This window comes from Scophthalmus maximus, chromosome 19 (genome assembly GCF_022379125.1).
Source record: "Scophthalmus maximus strain ysfricsl-2021 chromosome 19, ASM2237912v1, whole genome shotgun sequence".
NCBI classification, from domain to species: Eukaryota; Metazoa; Chordata; class Actinopteri; order Pleuronectiformes; family Scophthalmidae; genus Scophthalmus; species Scophthalmus maximus.
Window position 1 is genome coordinate 16,396,359 of NC_061533.1, and position 22,160 is coordinate 16,418,518.

General features: G+C 41.9%; 1 protein-coding gene across 7 annotated transcripts in view; it reads right to left on the minus strand.

The window, feature by feature from the left end:
* Nucleotides 1–608: 608 nt before the first annotated feature.
* Nucleotides 609–22,160, minus strand: part of trpm3 (transient receptor potential cation channel, subfamily M, member 3) — a 128,477-nt gene continuing 106,925 nt past the window's right edge. Inside the window, exons 14-28 of one of the 7 annotated variants that reach the window (XM_047329246.1) lie at nucleotides 22,034–22,069; nucleotides 21,731–21,871; nucleotides 19,824–19,853; nucleotides 18,284–18,576; nucleotides 16,840–17,068; nucleotides 15,128–15,331; nucleotides 12,759–12,899; nucleotides 11,088–11,216; nucleotides 10,141–10,392; nucleotides 9,226–9,400; nucleotides 8,608–8,736; nucleotides 6,905–7,055; nucleotides 6,053–6,246; nucleotides 5,690–5,822; nucleotides 609–5,326 (exon numbers count right to left, since the gene is read on the minus strand). In XM_047329246.1, the coding sequence (XP_047185202.1) occupies nucleotides 3,715–5,326; nucleotides 5,690–5,822; nucleotides 6,053–6,246; nucleotides 6,905–7,055; nucleotides 8,608–8,736; nucleotides 9,226–9,400; nucleotides 10,141–10,392; nucleotides 11,088–11,216; nucleotides 12,759–12,899; nucleotides 15,128–15,331; nucleotides 16,840–17,068; nucleotides 18,284–18,576; nucleotides 19,824–19,853; nucleotides 21,731–21,871; nucleotides 22,034–22,069 (3,849 nt within the window). In that variant the 3' untranslated portion in view covers nucleotides 609–3,714. The remainder of the gene's footprint in view (nucleotides 5,327–5,689; nucleotides 5,823–6,052; nucleotides 6,247–6,904; nucleotides 7,056–8,607; nucleotides 8,737–9,225; nucleotides 9,401–10,140; nucleotides 10,393–11,087; nucleotides 11,217–12,758; nucleotides 12,900–15,127; nucleotides 15,332–16,839; nucleotides 17,069–18,283; nucleotides 18,577–19,823; nucleotides 19,854–21,730; nucleotides 21,872–22,033; nucleotides 22,070–22,160) is intronic. The other 6 variants (XM_035640632.2, XM_047329245.1, XM_035640633.2 and 3 more) reach the window with 6 other exon arrangements.

Genomic DNA, 22,160 nt, shown 5'->3' on the forward strand with positions numbered 1-22,160 from the left:
GACGTAACATACAAAATGTATAGATTATCTATGATCCCCAAAGATTCTGGGTGACACTCATAAAGCACAGTGTTTACGCTGGAAGCTTTCTGCTGAAGGCAAACTCTTGTCTTACTCTCTTGCATCACTGGAGTAATGTATCCCTGAGCATTGACTTAGTGTCAACCTTTCCTCTCTGAAACAAACTGTAACCTACACTGTTGTTGAGGGAACTGCAGACAGGATCCTTTGTCTGTATCATCTGGCTACAACATCATATTTATAATCTCACAGGTTATTTGTGTCATCCCTGATTTGCCCAACCTACGTGATCCATACTTCCCGTGTGTCCAAAATGCAATTTATATTTGTGTTATAATTACTGGGTTAAATTCCACAGATTTAACTTAATTGGAGACAGTTTTCTGAGGTCTGAGAAACCCTAATGTTCAGTTGAGCTACGGGCTTCAAATATTTCCCTTAAAACTGTGTTTTTAAGTGGAAGTATGAAAGATGAACACATTTAACATCCAGGGAGGGTCTCATCAAAAGATTCTACTGTGATGCATTAAAGGAATTGTGGAATCCAGCATTTTTTAAGCTTCACTAATACTTGGGACTAACCCCCCCCCCCCCCCCCCCCTCCCGCAACAGCACCAACCTTATGGTGACGCTGTGCCCACATCATTATGTCGCACCTTCATGTGCAAATTGATTTTCTTTTCTTCAGCTCTAAAACCATTTAGTCTCAATCTGTTTATGTGTTTTGGATAGATTCAAACAATGATACAGTCTAAAATAACAACAGTCCCCCTCCTCTGTACCTCCGATGTGTTAAAAGAGCAACAACAAATGTCTATGAGAGTATGCAAAAGCCACATGTTGAGAATAATCACTGATATTTGGGCTCTGTGATTAGAGAGAGAGAGAAAAAACAAAAAAAATGTGAGAAATTGAACAGACTTAAGAATCACTTCATTTTCCTTCGATGGCCAAAAAGCACCCTAAATTTGTTATACTGGCAAATCTTTATTGCCATGTCAACCTTTTGATAGAAAATTTTCATAAGTTGCTTCATAAAACGTACAATAAAAACTACTTTAAATACTTTAAATATGATTGAAATGTACAGTATATCAGACAATTCTATATTTAATAAATAATATAATACATCAGCATTTAGTGCATGTAGATGGTCAACTTTTATTCAATTTAAAAGCTTGATTAGAAAATACTTAAAATTTGACAAAAATATCACTGAAAAGATATAAATATTAATTTTGTTATTCAAACAGGCATTTCCTTTAATTATCAATGAGCAAGAAAATGTCAATAAATAGAATCAATCTCAAAATAAATGCCACATGATTCAAATTAATTATAATAGCGAGGAAATATAAAACATAAACATAAAAAAAATCAGTAGGAATTCTAATAATTTCACCTGGCTTATGTTTAAATGCGATCTGAGAAGAACACATTCTCCCCCCACCAGACTTCCTCCACTAGAATAAAAAAAAAAGAGAACATTTTTAAACACTTATCTGGCTTTCATCTTTTCATTATTGTCCCATTTTTCTTCCTTCTATGTCACTTAAAATGCACACCCATCTTCAGCTGGAATGCATATATTGGGTTTTATTTTTTTCGGTAAATTTATAACCCCTCCGTTAGGACCTCTTCTTGACCAGTTTATGATTTATAACGGGCTCTGTCATGGGGCAAGTACTTTCTTTTTTTCAAGTGTGTTGTTGCAGTGGCTGGCTTGAATGTCATAAAATAATGAATGAAGAAAAAAAATTACAAAAAGGAGAAAAGCAAATGTATGACGGTTATGGAAGAGATGAAGGACGGATCCATTAGCAGTAGGTGAATGTAAAACCATTGCAACATTATGCCATTGCCCAAACCTGAAGGAGCGGCACAGGGCTACAGGAGAGCTACGACCGGTTGAGGGGAAGGATTTTTTGTGTCAGGTGCAGAAAGGTTCACACCAGGGGCACGTTCAGCCACAGGATGCTTTACTACCATGTCATGGTTGAATAACATGTTTCCTTGAAAGAGGGTGTAATGGCCAATGAGGCAAGTTTTCTCTTGTTGTGTGGGAGTGTCAGAGGTGTGACCCAATAAAGGTTAAATCAAATCATTATTATGCAACATAAGTTGTACAGCTAAATTACACATGTAATCCCTCGATGATACGATGATAAAGAACAAATGAGTCAACAGTGGCGTGCAAATTATCCCCGGTATATATATATATATATATATATATATATATATATATATATATAATAAGGCATTGCACATGATTAACACAACAGGATGTTCAATGAAACCACCATTTCTGTTTGAATAAACATTTTGCTCTATTTCATCACTGCTGAAGGTTCCCCAGGTTCACCCAGTAAGCATTGCTTCTGAAAAAAAGGCTCAATGCACCCTCTTGCCCCCATTTTTTGCAATTGCACTTGTTAAAGCTCTCTAGGATCAGGTCTGAAGTTCAGTATATTTCCAAGTGATATGTAGGATTTCACTGACCATGTATGTGTGTGTGTAGGCATTTGCATGTGGATGTAACAATGCACTTAAGAAACCTCGTCTGTCTCAGGTCCACTGTTAAGCACTGACTGTCCGTGTTCACTTTCCCGACATAGACTGGTGTCTTAACTCAACCATGAGCGGATGACGTCTCCTTCATGTCGCATTTTCTTTCTCACTTTTTCCTGAAAGCTTTTAACCATTCTCTTGTATCGTGTGGCCGATCAAACGCAGATTTTTACTTGTCCAGTCACTGCGAAAACAGATCTCGGACACCGGACAGACGTGACCGGTCTTTCTCTAGCTGATCTGACAAAAGAAATAAATACACTTTTGTAGATAAATTATGCTACAATATGTGAACGAAAGACACACTGGATATTCCTTCGAAACCCCCCCAGAAAAGATAAATATTGATTATTTGAAAGGTGTACTTGTGTACCCAGAGGTAAGTTGTTGCCATGTTACAGCCATTTATATTGCAACCACGAGGGGTTTCCAAACACTTTTGACGATTCTTTTACAAAATCGGCCAGAAATGTCAGCTTCGGTTTGCTTGTGCTGGGGTCTCACAGGGTGGAGTTGGGATCATACAAAGAGAGGAATATGTATTTAATGTGAAAGTTATGTAACAGTGTCGACTCTATGCTAAGACAAAGTGAGGTGGTTGTTTTGTTTGTATTTCTCCGCTCTCCCTCTGTGTCTCTCAGACATGGCAGTTTCTACCATACAATGCAGCTACGAGTAACAGTACACCTTGTCTGACTAATGTGATTGATATGTGATGTAACAGTGACAGCTGTCTACTTGATATGAAGGTGGTGGGTGGAAGACACAGTACAAAGACACCTTCCATTGCCATAACACCCCACTGAGAGTTACTTAGCTACAAGAAGAGGTAAAAACTAGTCTAGATTCATAGCTCTTTGTATTTGACTGGTGTACAGTAGGACCTACATCTCCCAACTCTTCCTCCTGATTCATGATCCAGCGTAAAGTTGTCCCCCCTCCCCCCAGCACGTACTATGAATAAACTTTAATGACTTTCTCTAGACTAAAACATCAGTGAAACTGAAGATCTGGTCCAGATTAGTATCTATGGGCAACTTCACCCTACTTTCATTTTTACCCTCGGCCCTTTCACTTTTCCTGCCTGGTCCTATCAGTGTGTGAGTGAGCTGACCAGTGTCCTTGTCACGTGTAATTCTGTCTATCAAAGCTGCGGAAAGCTGACGGAGTCGCCAGCTTCCTCATGGAGAGGCTGTCAGTCTTGGCTGTCTCAGGCCGTGCCCCAGACTTGCTCCTGAGGAAGGGGTTTCTGGTTCCTGCCAGACCCCGGCCCCCGGCCCCAGGCCCCCTGTCTGCCCCCAGACCCGGTCCCCTCTCCATCCTCTCACTCACCGACAGGCTCTTCCTGTGCGGAGGGGCCAGTGTGAGGGAAGGATGGGAGTCGTCTGAGGAGCAGCTGTTTGCTCGCTCCAGCCTAGAGAAGGGGGAGCAGAGGGGGGCCCCACTGGGCCCCCCAAGGCCCCCTAGGCGAGGGGTATCAGGGGCTGGGATCAAGTCCTCAGGGTCCTCTGGATCAGACTCTGTGTGACTAAGCTCTGCCTCTCTCTCTGGGTGAGAGGAACCCATTTCTGACGGCTTATCAAAGGGGAATGAGGTGGATCCTCCAGGGGAGTGTGAGCGTTCTGCTGGAGTGTATGGAGCCGAGACACAGCGCGTATCGATGCAGTCAGTGATGCTGGTGTACTCTGCAGCTTTTACCTGGACTCCTGCCCCAAGTCCACCATAGCAGCCTCTTGGTGTGAACATGAGGCTGTGGGATTTGACCAGAGGAGGCTCATCCAGGAATGCTGTGCCTGCTGTAGAGAGGTAGCGACTGCTCTTAGAGCGTTCAAGCAGCCCTGCTGAGGGAGGTGGGGACGGTTCCATGTCCCATGGAGGTAAGGTTGTGTCTGGTAAGAGGTGGGCGGAGCACAATGACATATCAGCAGCCGCACTATCGTCAAACATAGCTCCAGCTGCTCCGCTGCTGACGGCACCGCCCTCCGAGTGCCTGTCGCCCAAACCGCTGGTGGCAGCGCTACTGAAGTCCCGGCCTCCCGGCAACACCGTCTCCATGATATCTGACTGCAGCGAACAGTCTCTCTGGAGCGGTGGGACCATACGGAGAGGATCCAGGAAGACCTCTGCAGGACCCACCTCCTCAGAAGTTGAGACATAGATATCAATGCATGATGATGGACGGTGCTGCTGGGACACCGACAGCGTCGCCAGGGGGAGGGGCTTAGACTCCTTGGGGGCGGCAGCTGAGGACACAGATTGTGAGCTGTTAGCTCGGTGGAGACTGAGTGAGCACTCTTTGAAGAAGCTCTCAGCCCGTTCGGCTCCACTTGCACGTTCACCACCACGAACATAAAACGAATGGCTTCTTGTCCGTGAGGCCATGCCAGTAGGAGACGGAGGGGACATGGAGCCCTCAGCTGTTCCCTCCAGTGCCTCCTGTAGACGGTAGGCATTCCCCTCTGTGCTGTTAAAGCTGCTTTGACGGAGGATGTATGCTGCATCTGGGCACTCACCGTGGCGGAGTATGTATGCGGAGTCTGTGCAGTCAGATGAAGTCCTGGAACGTACTTTGTTGACCTCACCACGTTCAACCCCTGTCACGCGCTCCAGAGCTACGGCAATCCGTCCAATCAGCTCCTCCATTTGTGCCAGACGAATATCCACAGTCTGCAGCGATGCCTTCATGAAGTGTTCCCTCTCATTGACCTCCTCCAGACGCATCGCCATGTTTTCCACCCTGATAAGAGTCGAGAAGAAAAGGAGGGGAAAAAAGACATTAACGCAACTGAGAGGGGGGAAATAGCAGGGGAGAGTGGAGGAGAAAGAAGGTGGCAGAAAGAGACCCCCCCCATGCAGCCTGACAAAATAGTAAAAAAGAAAAAACCTGAGGAAACACATAACACATTTCAACTTTGAATTTGCATTGAAATTCAAAATTCCTTATATAAGTTGCCAGTTTGAGATGAGCACTGCATGACTGTAGGTGTGTTTTTGTTCTGTCACTTCTACCTGGCAGAATTATTTATATACCAGTTTTCCATAGGCTGAAACCTATACAGTATGTAGGATACAGGTTTTTTTTGCTGTGTCCATGTCTGACCTTTCAGAGGTGACTCTGATCCGCTCATCATTTGAAGAGTGGAATCTGTCGTCTTTTTCCCTGAAGTACTCTTCTATACATTGCTCCTCGAAGTCATGGACTTTCTTCAGCTCGTCCTCTGTGATGAAAAGCTCTGTGGGTGAAAGAGTGTGACAGTTATAAAGCTGCAGTGTCACATTTATCTGACTAGTACTATAATGGTCCATAATAAAAAAAGCAACCCATATACTCAATATTTAGAGGTGTTTTTGTGATTTTAAAAAGCAACACTGTTGCACTAAAAACAGATAAAAGAAAAAAATGTGATTTGAACCCATTACAAGATCCTGAGTTTAACAGGCGTGCTAATGACTTATCGCTCACTCAGTCCGTAGTCCCTCTCGTCGTCGTCATGCTTGCGCCAGCGGCAGCAGAGGTGCTTGAGGACCATGGTTATGTGGCTGAAGATGATGAGCGGTGGTGGGAGGACTGGCCGCTCATGGAAGGTCATAATGAGCTGGTAACGTTGAAACTTCCAAACCTGGTTGGAGATGGACTTCACCTCGAAGAATGTGTTACTATGACGGCGGACAATCACAGACAGATACGTCAAAACAACCGAGGGTTAATTTATTGTAGGGAAATCCTACATGACAACCGTTTTAAGATGTACACACGTATATTCAATTGGTTAGCATGCTGCTGCGCTGCAGAGCCACGTTCAGACACATGTATGTGGAGACAAAGGAATGCAACGACCAACACAGTAAATGTTTGCTGTAATGTGATAAGCCATCAATTTAACCATTGCTTTTTTTCTTCTCTTTTGTGCACTTTGGTACATTGTGCACTTGGTAATTACCCTGACGATGGGGGTAAATGATGATAGTTGTTGCCACGTGGATTATTCAGAGGCACAATAACAGATCATTAGCATAGTAATGTCCCTGTGGAAGAAGTACCAGCCCATTCTTATAATAACTAGCCTCTAATGACTGTGGCTTAACAGCACTACAAACAACTGTTTTGTATAGTTTTTTTCTCTTTCATGCACGCGCGCACACGCACACACACTAACAATTAGATACTTCTATGAGTAACATCGATGTCTTTCTACTACTCTATTAATTATTTCTATCATCCTCCTGCCTCGCCATGTTTCATTTCTGTCTGTAAAGTATTGCTATTCATAACTTGTTACGAGTGGAAAAGCTAAAATTATTAAAATTGACATACTTGAACACAGCTATGAGAAGGTTGACCAGAAGTATGTTGGCTACCAGCAGGTAGCAGGCCATGATGGCTGGGACAATCCAGGCACCCGTCTTACAGGGAGGCAGGACCACCACCCCCCCATCCTCTGTGGTGATGTTCTGCCCGCAGGGGGCTGCAGGTCATCACACAATGAATACACACACGCACACACAAGTTATTACATGGAAAATATGTCTTCAGAAAGAAACTAGAATCCATCAAAACAATATTTGAGAAGACAATTTAGATATACAACAAATTAGAAAGACATGCAGACATGTTACATGAACAGAAGACAGCATATAGTAAAGAAAAATAAAAACATGGAAAATTAAAACATTCAAAGACAAAAATGGACGTTGAGCTACAAGACCACAATAACAAACAAAAAGTCGAGCATAGCTACATAATTTGCAAACAAACAAGAAGCATAATTTATTTTTATGCTTCTTTTGTTAAAGAGGAGACTGGAAAAATTGGACACAATAATGGTAGGGGCTCATGTTCAGAAATGTGCATCTGAAAACGAAATACACAAAGAAAATAAACACAATTTGTGTTTCCAATATATTTAAACATGTCGTCCATGTTTAAAATATATTGCCACGTGTGTGCCATAGCTTCATTCAGCGATGGTTGATTGCTCTCAATCATTTGAAATGTATTTCGGATACATAGTATGTTTTTTCCATCTGTGATGGTTCAGTTGCTGCGGCTTATCAGGGGAACATTCAGCATTTGTTCTTTGATTGTTTGCCTTTCAGATTCATCCTAGTCACGCTCATCATCGCTTGATATTCAATTGTTTCACACAATGCAGCCCAAAGACAGAGAACTGAAGTAATTTTTCTATACATTTTTTTTAGAGTTTTACCTAGAATTTGGATTTAAAAACTCTGACAACTGAACCACGTGAAAAAACAGATTGTAGATGATGGAAGGTGGCTGATAAATATGTTCTGCTGTGAGTGTTTGTCTTTTATTCCTGTAGGATGAGATATTCATGTTCAAATGTGAATGCTCACTTATGGTAAATGTTGGCTTTGGAAGGATTTGTTAATGTTGCAATTGCTTTGGTGAGCAGCTGAGCCAGTTTTATGGTTTATATGACAGACAGTGTTAACATGGCAGGATCACTTCTTCAAATAACACTAATGGAAAGTTGAGAGAAAAAAAGTGGAGGAAGATACATCAAGGGAATATGAAATTTTAAAACTTTGATAGTTCCTCTCGCTGTTTGAACATTAATTTATTTTTAAAAAGACCATGGATACTGGAGATTAGAAAACCTTTGAAAAGTGCTACTGCCATGTAACAGTTGCCATTTGCCAGCCAGTGCCAAAATTTATCAGGGTAAAGTTGCTTACAGGATATAGGCTTAGGTCGAGCTACCCGATGTCTCAATCAAAGACATGGAGAAGATAGGCTGTAACAAAGAATCACGCCTTTTCACCTTAGATTCTGTTGGTTTCTATTATTTACAGAAAACTGAGCTGATATACAGTAGCTTACCCAAGATACCAACACATGAGGGCAACTTTAACCTTAGTGCGAGTGGCGCTGCATGCACACTTTTGTCTCACGTGGCCTCTAGTGGTGGGAGTGTATATGGCATGGTGGTAATGTGATGATGAAGGGGAGGTGAAATAGGGAGATGCGGTTAAACTGAGGATCTATAGATTGACTGGGATTTTGACTACACTGAGCAATGTGGGATGGACCATTGTTACGCCAGGTTCCATGAGGTCGAAAGTAATTTTCGACCAGCCAGAGTTTTTCATTCAGCCTTTGCTGTAACTTCCTACTATGCATATCTGAAACAAAGAATGAAAACATTATTTCAGATCTCTTCTCTTTGGGCCACAACCTGTACACACCATCATATTCACTATCATACATGTAGACAACAGAACAGCACACAAATACCCTCTTACTCTCAGCACAGTTCCTCACAGACGTGGCTCACAGTCTAGTTTTGATTTATTAGTCAAATGTTCACTCTATCTACGGCATAAATCAATACGGAGACAAAAAAAGGTCACAACAAAAAGACAATAGACATTATTGTCCTTATGTAAGAAGCTAAGTAACGGTGTAGAAATAACATTTGTCAGGAATTTCCAGACTTCATAATGCAATGTATGTGTTACAAAGGACACTTTCCAGTAATAGTTCAACCTGTGGTAGATTGATTGAAAATTAAATCAGTAACTCTGCCCTGAGTAGTGTGTATTCAGTTATACTCAAGAACCATCCCCCCTTAATGAACAAAAATGTATTTTACACGCTGGCCCAGAACTTACGGTCAATCTGGTCTGCAAACACCTCTCCGTAGATCATCCAGTAAGGCATGAAGAAGATGTTCCTAGCTAGCATCCAGGACGGGTCTTCATTAGGGTTGAGGATAGCCTGACGCGCCACCCCAAAACTCATCAGCACCACCAACATGATGATCACAAAATACATCATGTCGATCATCTGACAGAGAAAGGATTGTCAAAGAGAGAGGAGAAGGGGTGAGTAGTGAAATAAAAAAGGAAAAGAAATAACAGTTGGTGAGAATGTTTATAGAGACAAACAATGATGGAACGAGAAGGAACAGATAAAGCAAAGAAAGTCATAATGAGGCAAAACAGGGGAATAGGAAGCGAGTGGGCTGGTATGTGATACTTCAGTTGAATTAACAATGCTGCGTTTGTTTTTCCCGATTTCCTCTTTTAACTGATTTGATTTGAAATCAGTTCATGCTGCCACAACATAATTTATGCCAATATCTGCTAATGTCATTGAATCCAGATCAAAATAAATCTCTCTCTCTGTCTCTCTCTTACTAATTGCAGATTTTCGTATCAAACAGAGGTCTGGTTGACTGTCCAGACAGTCAAACATCAGACCAATACAGATTGGGGTCTTTGATCCTTTCTGCAGTTCTTTTATCATGTCTATAACAGACTCTGTGATCTTGTGCTCTCTGAGATCAAACAATGAGGTTTCGAGGCACAGATCTCCTGTTAGGATGGAGCCTACATGTACACACCACATACTAATTAAAACTGTGTAATCTTGGAGCTCAGTTAACTCATAATCACTATGAATCATGTTAAGTGAAGTCAAAAAAGTTCAAACAGTCAGATATAAATGAAGAACACATGGGGGAGTAAAAAATCCGACAGAAAAGAAAGACAAACACACGTGTCACCATTCCTGCCTCTTCTCACCATCTTGCCAATCATCATCACATAGGGACCCAGGTACTTGTTGACGCCGAAGATGTCGAGCAGCCTGATGTACCAGTAGATGATGTTCACGCAGTAGATAACCCGCCCGTAGCTCATGAGTGGCGGCTCCTGGAGACGCAGAACCATGCCCACGGAGAAAATGAGGATGGCCATGAGGTCTGTGACATTCCAGTACTCCTGCAGCCACACCTTCACCTTCTGCAATAACTTCCCTGGCTCCGACATCAGGATCTGGAAGATATTAAGAGGGAAAATTGATAGAGAAAAGGAAAAACAAGACACGCAGGGATAATGGAAAAAAGTGTTCATAAACACATAAGTTGTGGGGGGCAAAAAGCTTAAGCGCGCCAAAAAGTGATAAAAGAGAAAAAAATTAAAATGCAATACATTATGGCCACCATAAGAGGGCAGTAGGAGTTCACTAGTCAGAGAATATAGTGAGACGTCTGAGGAGGCAATGTTGTGCAGCTGAGACTGATGTGACACAATGATTAATGTATTTCATACACTTACAGTACAAACACAGCCACAAAGTGAGAGTGAACTACAGGGTCACATGTGAGGGTCAAAACCTGTGTTTCCTATTTACTCCCTTTCTTTCTTTGTTTTCTCATCTCTGTTTCCTTACTTCATTTCCACCGCCCCCTCTCTGCCTTATCCACTCTATCCCTTTGACCTCCTCTTTGGCTTCCACCTCCATCGTCACATCCCTGTTTCCCTGTTTACTATAAGCTGTTTGATGATATGGACATATTGCTTAGCCTCTGCTCTCCACCACAGAGCTCATAGTATTTAGCCGCGGGCGACATAATGGTGACAAGCCTGATGTTTTTAGTTCAGTGCTGAGATGAGAAATTATCATTTTCTGTTCAATACAGTCAATATGTGCACATATGCATGCAGCCACTGCTAGGGTAGAGTTGTACCTCTCTCATTTTCTCAATGCCGTTGGTGAATATATACGCGATGACGATCCACTCCTGAGGAGAAGGCCACAGGTCCATCTTCACCAGGACAATGTAGTTGAACAACATGAGGTAGGCCACATATGCCATCTACATAGGAGCACAACAGCAGAGGGAGATCAGCAGGGACTCATTTATGGTTATGTACTTGTGCACTTTTCCCACTGTGCACAAATTGAGTTCAATTCTCTCTCTACAAACAAAGGAGAAGAAGGGAAAAGGTTTTTGTAAGTAACTGCTCAAATTGAACGCTTATTTATTGAACGATTGACCCTCATTACACCTCCCTCTAATGCAATTCTTCACATCTGAGGATACAGATTTGATGTGGAGACACCTGATGACTGCGCCTCCACATTACTTTTTCTCCTGGGGTTGTATCTATTTAAATCCAGGTCAGCTGTCCACTTTCATTTTTTTCTGTGCCTATTTGTGCACCGTGGCTCATAATGATCCAGACTATATAAAATTTCATTCTAAATGCAAGCCTAACCATCTAATGATTAGGCCTTGAAAGCTTGACACATATGCATACAGAATCAATTTTTACATCTATTTGTCATTCATGGGTCTTGACATGGCACAATTTCAATCAGATGTTTTGATAACCTGAAAAGGTTTTTAGAGATTAGTGAATCTTTCTCCTTTTGAAATTGTAATGATAATAAAACAATGAAATCTTAAACAAATTCACATTTTAGATTAGATTGCGGTTGCTGTTTTTTTGTCCAGTTGTAAATCCAACAATCAGATGATTTTTTATAATGTGTTTTCAGGATAATTATCATTCAGTCCCTCGTGCACAGTTGGTTTGTGCGATAGGTTTGACTAATATCACGATAAACGGGGCAGTGCTCTACAGCAGGTGTTGGGCATGAATACTAATCTAGCAACAATGTAAAGACCACATTTTGACCCCGAGAAAAACCCAGCGTCTGTTCCATTAGTGCACTAGTTAAATTCACAGTAGGAATATTTTTTTAACCTGAACGGCAGAAAAGTAAATGGGACGAAAGAGAAAATGGGATGAAACAAATGACAGTCCAAATATTTTCTCAGCATGAATAAACAGTGAAACCTCTGTGAATAAAATGGGTTTTTTTGCTGGGCAAGCATGAAAGATGACAAACAAGAAAACAAAAGAGTGTTACACACACTGGCAGCTACTGTACAAAACACAAGCTACACACAAACTTCAAAGACATCTAAAGTCACAGAATGTGGATGAACAGTGCTGTATGGTAACAAACATACTAAAAAAAAACACACTTAACTTTACATCACATAATATTTATTTAGTTAAATATTGAATCCAGAGGAATTGTGCAATGTCAGAGGTTTCCTCACTTCTCTTCCTCCCTTGGACTTTTCTCACCATACTGCTTCCGTCAGCAGAATGGAAGCAGTATGCCCCCCCCCTCCACCTCTTTCCCACAAAATGATCCCACTCAAGTGAAGCTGGGCTGTGACAGGGTGGATTTGTAACAGGAGGCTAATGGCAATAGAAGCACCAAGGAAGCAGGAGCTCACCACAGGAAATCTTCAGAGGCTCTAACAGAGACACAATAAGTACTGACAGTACCAACAGGAAGCTGGGTGTGTGTAGGTAGTGTTGCTGGAGCTGACACTGACCGTATGGAACCAGAACTTGACAATTGGAGCATTGTAGAACTCGTATATTTTGCGTCCCATGGGGATGAGGCGGTGGCGGTTCTGAACCTCCGCAACATCCTTCTTTCTGGATGTCTCCGTGGCAACCTTACCCAGCATTGCCTGGTCAAAATGCAAGCCCAACGTGGAGCGAGGGAGGAAGGAGTGAAAGGTGTGAGGGATAAAGGGGAAGGATAGTGTGGGAAGAGGGAAGTGTGACAGATTGGGAAGACAAAGGAGGATGAGTGGGGGCGAGGTGCAGAGAGAAAGGATGGAGATGAAGACAAGTATGTGGAAGGGAGGAGCAGAATAATGGAGGAAAAAAAAGGAGAAAAGGGAGCGGCGTTACATCATGGGCTACAACACAGTTTAAATATGATAATTAAAGCAGCAAGCACAGGCAATGTCATCATTCAAAAATGTGAAATGTGTGTTTGAGGTGGAGTGTTGGGTGAAGGCTGGTAAAACAGTATGACACAGACACAGACACTCATGGATTGTGTCTCAGACAACAATTAAGAGGCAGAAGAGAGGCAGAGACAATGACAGAAAGAAGACAGAGAAGGGAAAGGAAGAGGATGAGACATCGATATCTCATATCAACCTGTGACACATTTCCTTATCCATGAGAGAGGGTTGGGGGCCCACTGTTTTTATGGGTCATGGTCTTAATGTCAGAGCAACACCAGATCTATGAGGGAGTTCATTCGTGGAATTGTATTGTATGTCGATTAAGTACAGTCAACCTGGGCAAAGATAACATGTTTGAAATTCTGTCCAAATATTTGAACTACGTAATCAGGCGTTGGTTTAAGCTCCCAGACGGCTGAACAGGTACAATAGTGAGAAAACCATCGCTGAATAATCAGCAGGAAATCAAAAAAGAAATCGTCATCAGTAAGGTATCACTGATTTTCTCTCTTTTTTTCTCTGTATATAGAGCCAAAGTTTATCCACTGACCTTCAGGTGAACAGATTCATGTGCCAGTGTGTAAATCACACCATGCCTTTACTGCACTGAACATGCACATTATCAAATCAGCAAGTGGATCAAAGGCTATATCACAAGTTATTACATTCATCAGTGTGGTTTATCTAAAGCATCTGAGGATATGACAAGACGATCTCCCTCTGTGGTGTAGCAGTCTGTGTATCTGTATGAATCTTTATATGATTCATAAGTAACTGGAGGTGCATTTGTACAGTCAGAAGCCAGGGCAACAGGAAGGGCTCATTGCAAATGCATTCTCTGCGAGCAGGACCTTTAGTTTCACACCACAGTGCCTGAAGGACTGCATGCGTGAGATGTAAAATGGCCCATTTTGTGAATCTTTGCACTGGCTTGAAGCTGTGCTCAATGCAGATGGAGAGTATGTACAGTGGTGCTGAAAGGCGTTCAACTTCAGTTCAATCACTTAATGGGACAACATCACATCCAGTTTGCGCCTTCAATTAAGCACATAAACTGGATCTTTGTACCATCTCCAGAAATGATTGGATTGAAATGGAACGAGTCCTTATCCTGTTGTACATCCATGTCTATGCAGACGGACCAACTCTTCCACTGTGAGCCGGGAGAAGGTGCTCAGACTCTGGATGATTTAAGCTCTGCAGCAGCAGGCGGACGTGGTTATATAATGCAAAAGCCTGGGCCTCCCATGCTCAGCAGCCGACATGCTGAGTGGTGTGCCGCAGCAAGCCATCACTGACGGGAGAGAGTGAGGGGCAGCAATCGACAAGCATACAGTACTGTACCTCGAACAGAACTGAGCTTGGAGAGAGGGAGGGAGAGAGAGGAAGGAGAGCTAGAGAGAGGGGGAGAGCTGCAGAACGAGAGATTGAAGCAAGAGAAAAAAAACTCCAAAAGAAGTGAAGAGAGCTGAGCAAAGAACAGGAGGGGCGAAAGGAAAGGCAGAGAAATAGAGAGGAGGTAGATGGAAGGAGAAACATACACGAGGGAACCCACAAGCAGCGACAGACTTGAGACGCTACAACTCCACGACCATGTCTTTGCTGAGACCACGAGAAACAGGAAAAGGCCGATTTGGCTGGAAGTGTCCAGTTGGCCAGAATAGAGAAAAACAAATATGTTGTGTCTGTGTGGGTAGAACTGTGTGTATATGATTGTGCATATGATTATCTCTTTGTGGACGGCAACAGCATTGTATAAAACTGGTCCACAAGAGATAACTACGAAGAACACAGAATCTGGGCTATGTGGGCAGTGATCAGTTTTATAATCTGAACAAAAAGTGTGTGTGTGTGTGTGTGTGTGTGTGTGTGTGTGAGATGTTGAAAGTTTGAAGATGTGTATAGATTCTGAGATGCGGGGCTGAGGTGGGTTCTCTCACCACGGAGTTGTACTGCGCCTCACAGTAAGATCTTACTGTGAACTCCATGTCTTCCTCCTCCTTCTCCTTGACCGGTTTCTCAGGCTCCTCCTCCTCCTTCTCCTGCAGGTAGGCCTCCTGATCCTGCGGCATGTAGGACATCTCATCCTTGTTCTTGAACTCCAGACTCAGGATGGACGGTGGCAGGAGCAGTCCTAATATCACCTGGTTGATGAGGGAGAGAGGAAGTGGAGGTGGAGGCGGAGGAGAAGTTAGGGAGAGGATTATGAAGCGAACCACAGATGTCACACAAAAACCCCAACAACATAAATTTACCTGTGTGAACACCTCTAAATCATGAGGTGAAAAAGGTTTGATATTTACGACAACCTGGGCAGGTCTCATCAATTACAAAATATTAGTCAAACAGACAGGCAGTAAGATTTGTGCTGCCATGATGGATGTGAGGGACGTGCTGTGAACACTTCCACGTACAAAATAGTCAAACAAGTAAAGACAGAGGCTGTGACCATGGTGAGGAGAGGACGAGGGAAAGTGGAAGATGGAAACTTGTGTAACTGTGTCTTTTTATCTCTGGAAGCAGCTAACTTCGACGAATTTCGGAGTGAAATGTAGTTGTTTTCATTGCATTGATGAGTGAGATTTAATCAACTTAAGTTTACATGACATTAATTTGTGATAAAAAAAGACCACAGCACGTAAAGCAATGCTTCAGCTGTCTAGTCATCAGCTGAGGTCAAGCGCAAAGACATCAATAGTTTAATAGTCACATTTGTCTGAAGCCTCCAGTAAGCATGTTCTTTTATGAATTTGAGTGTTGCAACTCAAAAATGTGCACATATACAATTTTAACAGCATTCTGGCAATGTTATTTGCTGCACATCATGAACTGATGGAAGCAGTGAATCTTGTGGTGTCTGTCCCGTCTTTCTTCTCCAGTGAGCTTGCCTAAGCAGCACACTCCCTCCTGCACTCCTAAGCCACACTTACAGCGCCAACGGTCTGCCGTGCTCCGAGAAAGTTAGCTAGCCAGACCCATCATCTTGCCTCTTACTCGGTGTGTGAACGTGTGTGAATCCAGTCATCCCTTCAGCAACTCCCTGGGAAACTCTTCATTAAAATTAACCCTAACCCCTCTGATCTGAGCAGCTGCATCCTATCGCCCAACTGCCAGGCGTCTGGAATACTCACGGGAGAAAAAATGGTTAAAAAAGTCACCAGTTAACTGAACCCCCCCCCCCCCCCCCTAAAACTCTCTAATTAGAACCTGAATGAGGAATTGTGATATAAACAGATTTGACATTTTACAGGAGTAAAATAAATATGTCAGCACTCTCTGGTGGACAAATGACACAAAGGCAAATTACCTGGATTTCATACTGCAATTTCTTGCCAACATGGACGTTGATACTGTGTATGTGCTGTTATATTTGTAATAAGCTAATACTAGACGGCTTCTGCTTCTAATATAAATATAATATGAACATTTTCTATACAACAGTGAATTCTAATCCTCTCCTTTCACATTCCCGCACTTTCACACAAGTATTTGGGCCAATAGATTCTAAAAGAGGTCAAGAGGTCATTATCTTTCTTACCAAACTTTTCTCAGGTAGTCTGAGTCTCTCTCACGCTGTGAGGTCCACACATTTTATTTATTTTAGTATGCTATTTACACAGGTTATCGCAAACATCTGGCCTCCTTGTGTTACCTTCAGACCGGAGTTCTTGCGCATGCGCAGGCGTCCCATCCACATGTCGGTCAGCAGCATCTGACTGCAGGTGTGAGCGATGAAATCTCTGTGTTTGGCCGCTACCGCCAGCTGCAGGCAGGTGGCGTTGCTCCAGTTCTTCAACTCGTAGGTCAGCAGCTTCATGGCCATCTGCTCATCCTGTTTATAGGACTGGTCAAGGAGTTCCACTGCCAGCTGGCCAAACTCTCTGGGAGATCATACAGTATGCACAACATACAGTATGCAGGCAAACAAACACATGAACAGAGACGGCGATAAACTTCCAAACATGGTAAAATTTAATTCAACTGGTGAATCAATCATCAACACACTAATTCTGCTGGAGTTCAGAGGATTCATAAAACAAGGGTTCATGATGAAATAGACACACAGCACATGCCACTTTTCAGCAGTGCTTCGTGAATGGACGAATGAGTTCTGAATGAGTTGCTTCTCAAATGACTTGTATGAACTACAAAATATACAGCACAGGGTTTACAAGCGCCTTAAAATGTAAGAACTCCCTACAGATCACATTACTGTATCAACTATAAATAACACCAGTTCAAACGAATATCCCTTTGTACATGTGCGCGCACGCGCACACACAAACACAAACACACACACACACACGCACACGAAACTCAAAATATGCCAGCTCTGAGACAGTCCTTTGAAACTGTGTGTGTGTTTGTTTGTGTGTGTGTGTGTGTGTGTGTGTGTGTGTGTGTGTGTGTGTGTGTGCGTGTGCGTGTGTTTGTGGGCGTGCTGGGGGAGGGCTCATGAGTGCTGGTGTGTCTGTGCTTTATTGGTAGTATCTGAAGATGTTCCACCTCATTTACTGTTATTTTATAGTCAGCAGTTATACCTTTAGGTGATTACCTTTATCTCTAAAGCACATCCTTAACTAATGATGATGTACGTTATCAGATTTCTGTATTTATGTCACTTTCATCCTGTGGGAGCCAGTAGTCATTTGAAACAGGTCAGCTTTTATAGGAAAAAGGGACGTTAGTGTGTTTGTGTGTGCGCATGAGCACATACTGTACAGTATGTGTAGTATGTGGAGTTTTGGGCGTATACGTTCCCATCTAGACTCCCATCTCAACTTTTATTTTTTTATGTTATTAGGTGCAAAAAAAATGCTGGTAAGACAATGCCACAATCCAGATAATTAATGGGAAACTCTGATGTTTTCATTTGAGTATAATAACCTGAAACAAAGGAATTGTGTTCACGTTGGCTTTAGAATTAGTCGTTTATATCTACATAGGGAGAGGGTTCTCGTCCACCAAGCCCAACATGTTGCACTGCCATCTTTCTACAGTAGCCCAGAGCTGACACATCATTTAGTGTAGAAATAATACCATGAAATATTTCACATCATATTGGAATATTTCTGTGCATCGTTTGCGTCACCCACCTGGAATTGTGGTTCAGTTCCTGGGAGATGTCATCCACCATGTCATTCTCCGAGGCTTCATGGGCCATGGCCTTACAAAGCTTACAGGCTACCAAGGCCTTGGCCATGGCCTCTTCGCCGTGCTGCCAAAAGAACAGTGCCATTTTCTGACGTTTCATAAGCACGGCCCACACCATCAGCTCATGGAAGGGGAAAGGGAAGTGGTTGATTTCAGGGTCGTCCAAATCGATGTCCACCTCTTCCTCTCGTTTGCGTGTAGTCTTCTGGCGGCCTCTGCGTATTGGCATGTCATCCTGGTGGTGAGCGGGGTGGAAACAGAGGTGTAAATAAAGAGGTAGTTCAGGTGATTTTTCTAATTATATTCGCTACCATAAAATTAGTAGAACATGACAACATTAGGAGGGTTTAGGTTATACTGTCCCTGCACTCGTGAGTAAAATGACACCAGTAAAGGTGAACCACTGAGTGTCTCCAGGTTTTTCTCACTGTCGAGAGACTGACACTGTAGGTTAGTACCTAAACGGCCTGTCAGCAGGGCTGCATTGATCTCCAATAATTTCACATTTTAACAGCTCAGGACCAACGGTGGTTGGTTAAATACATGTGAAAAATGACTTTCAGTGCTTCAAGAATTGCTGCTTGATTTATGAGACATTATCTGGACAAGAAAGATGTAACATTACTTGAGCAGGAAATTATTCAGAGAGAGACACTCCATTGACATCCATTAAATCAAAAGATATTAATCTATGGGTTTAAGGATATTTAGAAACGATTGGATCACCATATATCTAAATCTTCAATGATTTCAGGGTTAATAGCAATATTGTCATATTGATTGAATGCTAAACCGGCTTTACAAAAAATGGAGCAAACCATTAAGGGAAAATTAATAGTTTTTAACAGGCACAAACAGAGAGAAAACACACTGACAAGGAGACAGATTTCAAACAGGCAGACGCACAAACGAACGGACAGCCATACACATTAGATATTAATAACCTCGGAGAAAACTGGAGACACATGCTGTGGTAAAAGGTTTACAATGTAAAGACTTCATGGTATGTACACCATGGATACATTAGAGTACGCAAACCATGTTTTATGTAATCTTGTTCAGTCATCACCTATTTAGTTAAAATGTAACTGGGCTGCTGTGACATAAGATGTAGGCTATATAATTTAAACTGTCTGCAACCATTAGTCTCTATGTCATTACAAGCATTTGTTTCATTTCATAAATTGGAGGAAAATGAAATTGGAATTTAAAAACCTTACTGTACAAGGTATTGTGAGACGTCTGATCATTTGATTTGACCTTTAACTGGTTCTAAAGTGTATACAGACTGTCACCGATATAAATCAAAAAGGCCTCAAGGTCTTTCATTCAAAGAAACATGAGTCACACTGACAGCACACACTGAAAGGATTCTGCAGAACGACTGCACACAACACATATCACAAGTATCACGAAGACTGTGTTTTAGACGAGGGAGAGGAACAGTGAAGGAACGACAACCTTGATGAGAACAACACTCACCTCCATCCCCAGCAGTTTCAGGGCTTTGGGCTAGAAAAGCAACAAAAACATAAACATACAGAACAAGACCGTGTCGAATGTATTTTATAGAGCAATTTACTCTATAAGCACAAAACAGTTGCAAAGACCGACAGATAGACAGTCTCACTTGGGCCAATACTATAATGAAATATGTTGAGTCACGTATACGTGTTTTTGTTTAAAATTGCAAAAACAATGAAGGATAGCATTTTGTGCAGGTGTGATTGACAGTTTACTATACATTCAGCAACAATCACATGTTGTGCATTTTGTACAGTGCTGTGTATCTGTATTAAAGAAGGGCATGTATGAATTATGCATTCATGAGCCATCATCTGTGTTGGTAAATATAGCCCAGGTCTCCTGTTGGGATTTTGATATCTGCATCTATTTCAAGGCTTTGTTCTCAGTTAACATGTGTTGGTGTGTGTACGTGTGTGCGTGTGCATGTGACGATGTGACTGACTCTTCATTTCATCTAGAAAAATCACAGTTAAATTGGAACTGTCTCTCTCTCTCTTCCCTCTCCCTCATTTTGCCTCTTTGTTGAGTCTCTGTCCCATTTCTTTGCTTTTTGCTTTATCTGCGTCTTTCCAGCTGCCATGGCAGACGTACAATGAGACAGGCACATAAAGCCTAACACACACACACGCACGCACGCAGCCGTGAGCTGAACTATGGCGTTACATACACAGCTGTGTACATGTCTATTTTCATCACACCTGTGGCAGGGTTTGAAGTTCTGAGGCAGAATGACAGAATCATACGTCATAACAACAGAACATGAACATATACCATATATGTATGTATGTCTGATGTAAAACGCACAACAACCAAAACAAGATTGCACAATTTCAATGATTAGTTTTTGCCACGCTGGTTGAAAGTGTGCTGATCAGTGAGATCAGTAATGAATTGTGTGTATTCTTGGGTGTATGATGGCACAGGATGAAGAGCCACTGCTATAGATGGATGATTTATTGCATCAAGCTAATTGCTCTATTTGATGTGGAAATGTGGAAATGAAGAAGGACGACTCTTATGTTTGACCTCTGCTGATGAGCAGCACCACGATACATCAAAAGGCTAAACACAATCTCAAGGTTTTCTAAATGTGTTATTTCGGTACTTGGGTTTTCGATTTGGGTAGTCAGGCTAAGATATTTTTATATATATATATATATATATATATATATATATATACACACACACACACACACACACACACACACACACACACACACATATATATATATATATATATACACACATATATATACATATATATATATACTAATATCCCAACCTTGTGCATAACTAGCAACAGTTGAACCTTGGAGACAAACAGCTACCTATTGCTATGCCACTACAGAAGTTTTTTTTTATCTACCTGTGAAGCACATTTTAATTGGTGTGTTATACTGTTATAATAAGGTTTTAATTATTTGGCCTTACTTCCTCAAAGCATTTCTGTCCCGTCGATTCCAGTATTCCTGGAAAGCATTTTCCTCATATGATTGAAAACTTAATCATCTGAGCAAAGTAAAGCCTGTAATGCTGTTAAAGTCTTAAAATCAACACACATAACAGTATATTACAAAGATTTGTGTACAACACACTATTGGCTAAAGTTTCATGTACTTCGTCATGTCTAAACCAGTACATTTGTACGTACACGCTAATTACCTACTTGTATCAGGAAGCTGGAGTTCACCTATTAATTATTACATTTCATTATAAAATATCATTTGGTCATATTATCCGTCTTGCCATTACAAGGTAAATTTGATCATGAGGCTCATTTCACTGATACTGTTCCATTTGTTTAATGATGATAAATGTGTTAAATGGTGGGATGCTAATTAAGGTCAGAATCCTTCACTTACCCTTTTGGGTCCAAACAGATTGTGGTATAGAGTTCTGAATCTCTTCCTGGTGTAGTTACACCGGTATGCCCCGCCCATGAGGTATTCAATGACCAGTCCAATGTCAATGAGGCTAATGCGGTAGTCCGGGGGCAGGTTTCCCTAGAAAACCAGACAATGTTAACAGGCAACAACCCAAACCAACTGATTAATAAAGGAGGGAAACAGAGTACAAAACAAATCACACAGTCACACACACTGAAACAACAAAATCCATATCAAACTCTTTTTGGCTATAAGAGAGAACGTGATTATCTGATTCACCTTGAAGTAGATCCAACTGAACCCTGGATATTCTCGCTTGCAAAAAACACACAATGTCAGTGAGTAAACCACACGATAAGCAAGAGCAGGGGACATGAGCTACACAGAAACTCAGGCAAGCTCTCTC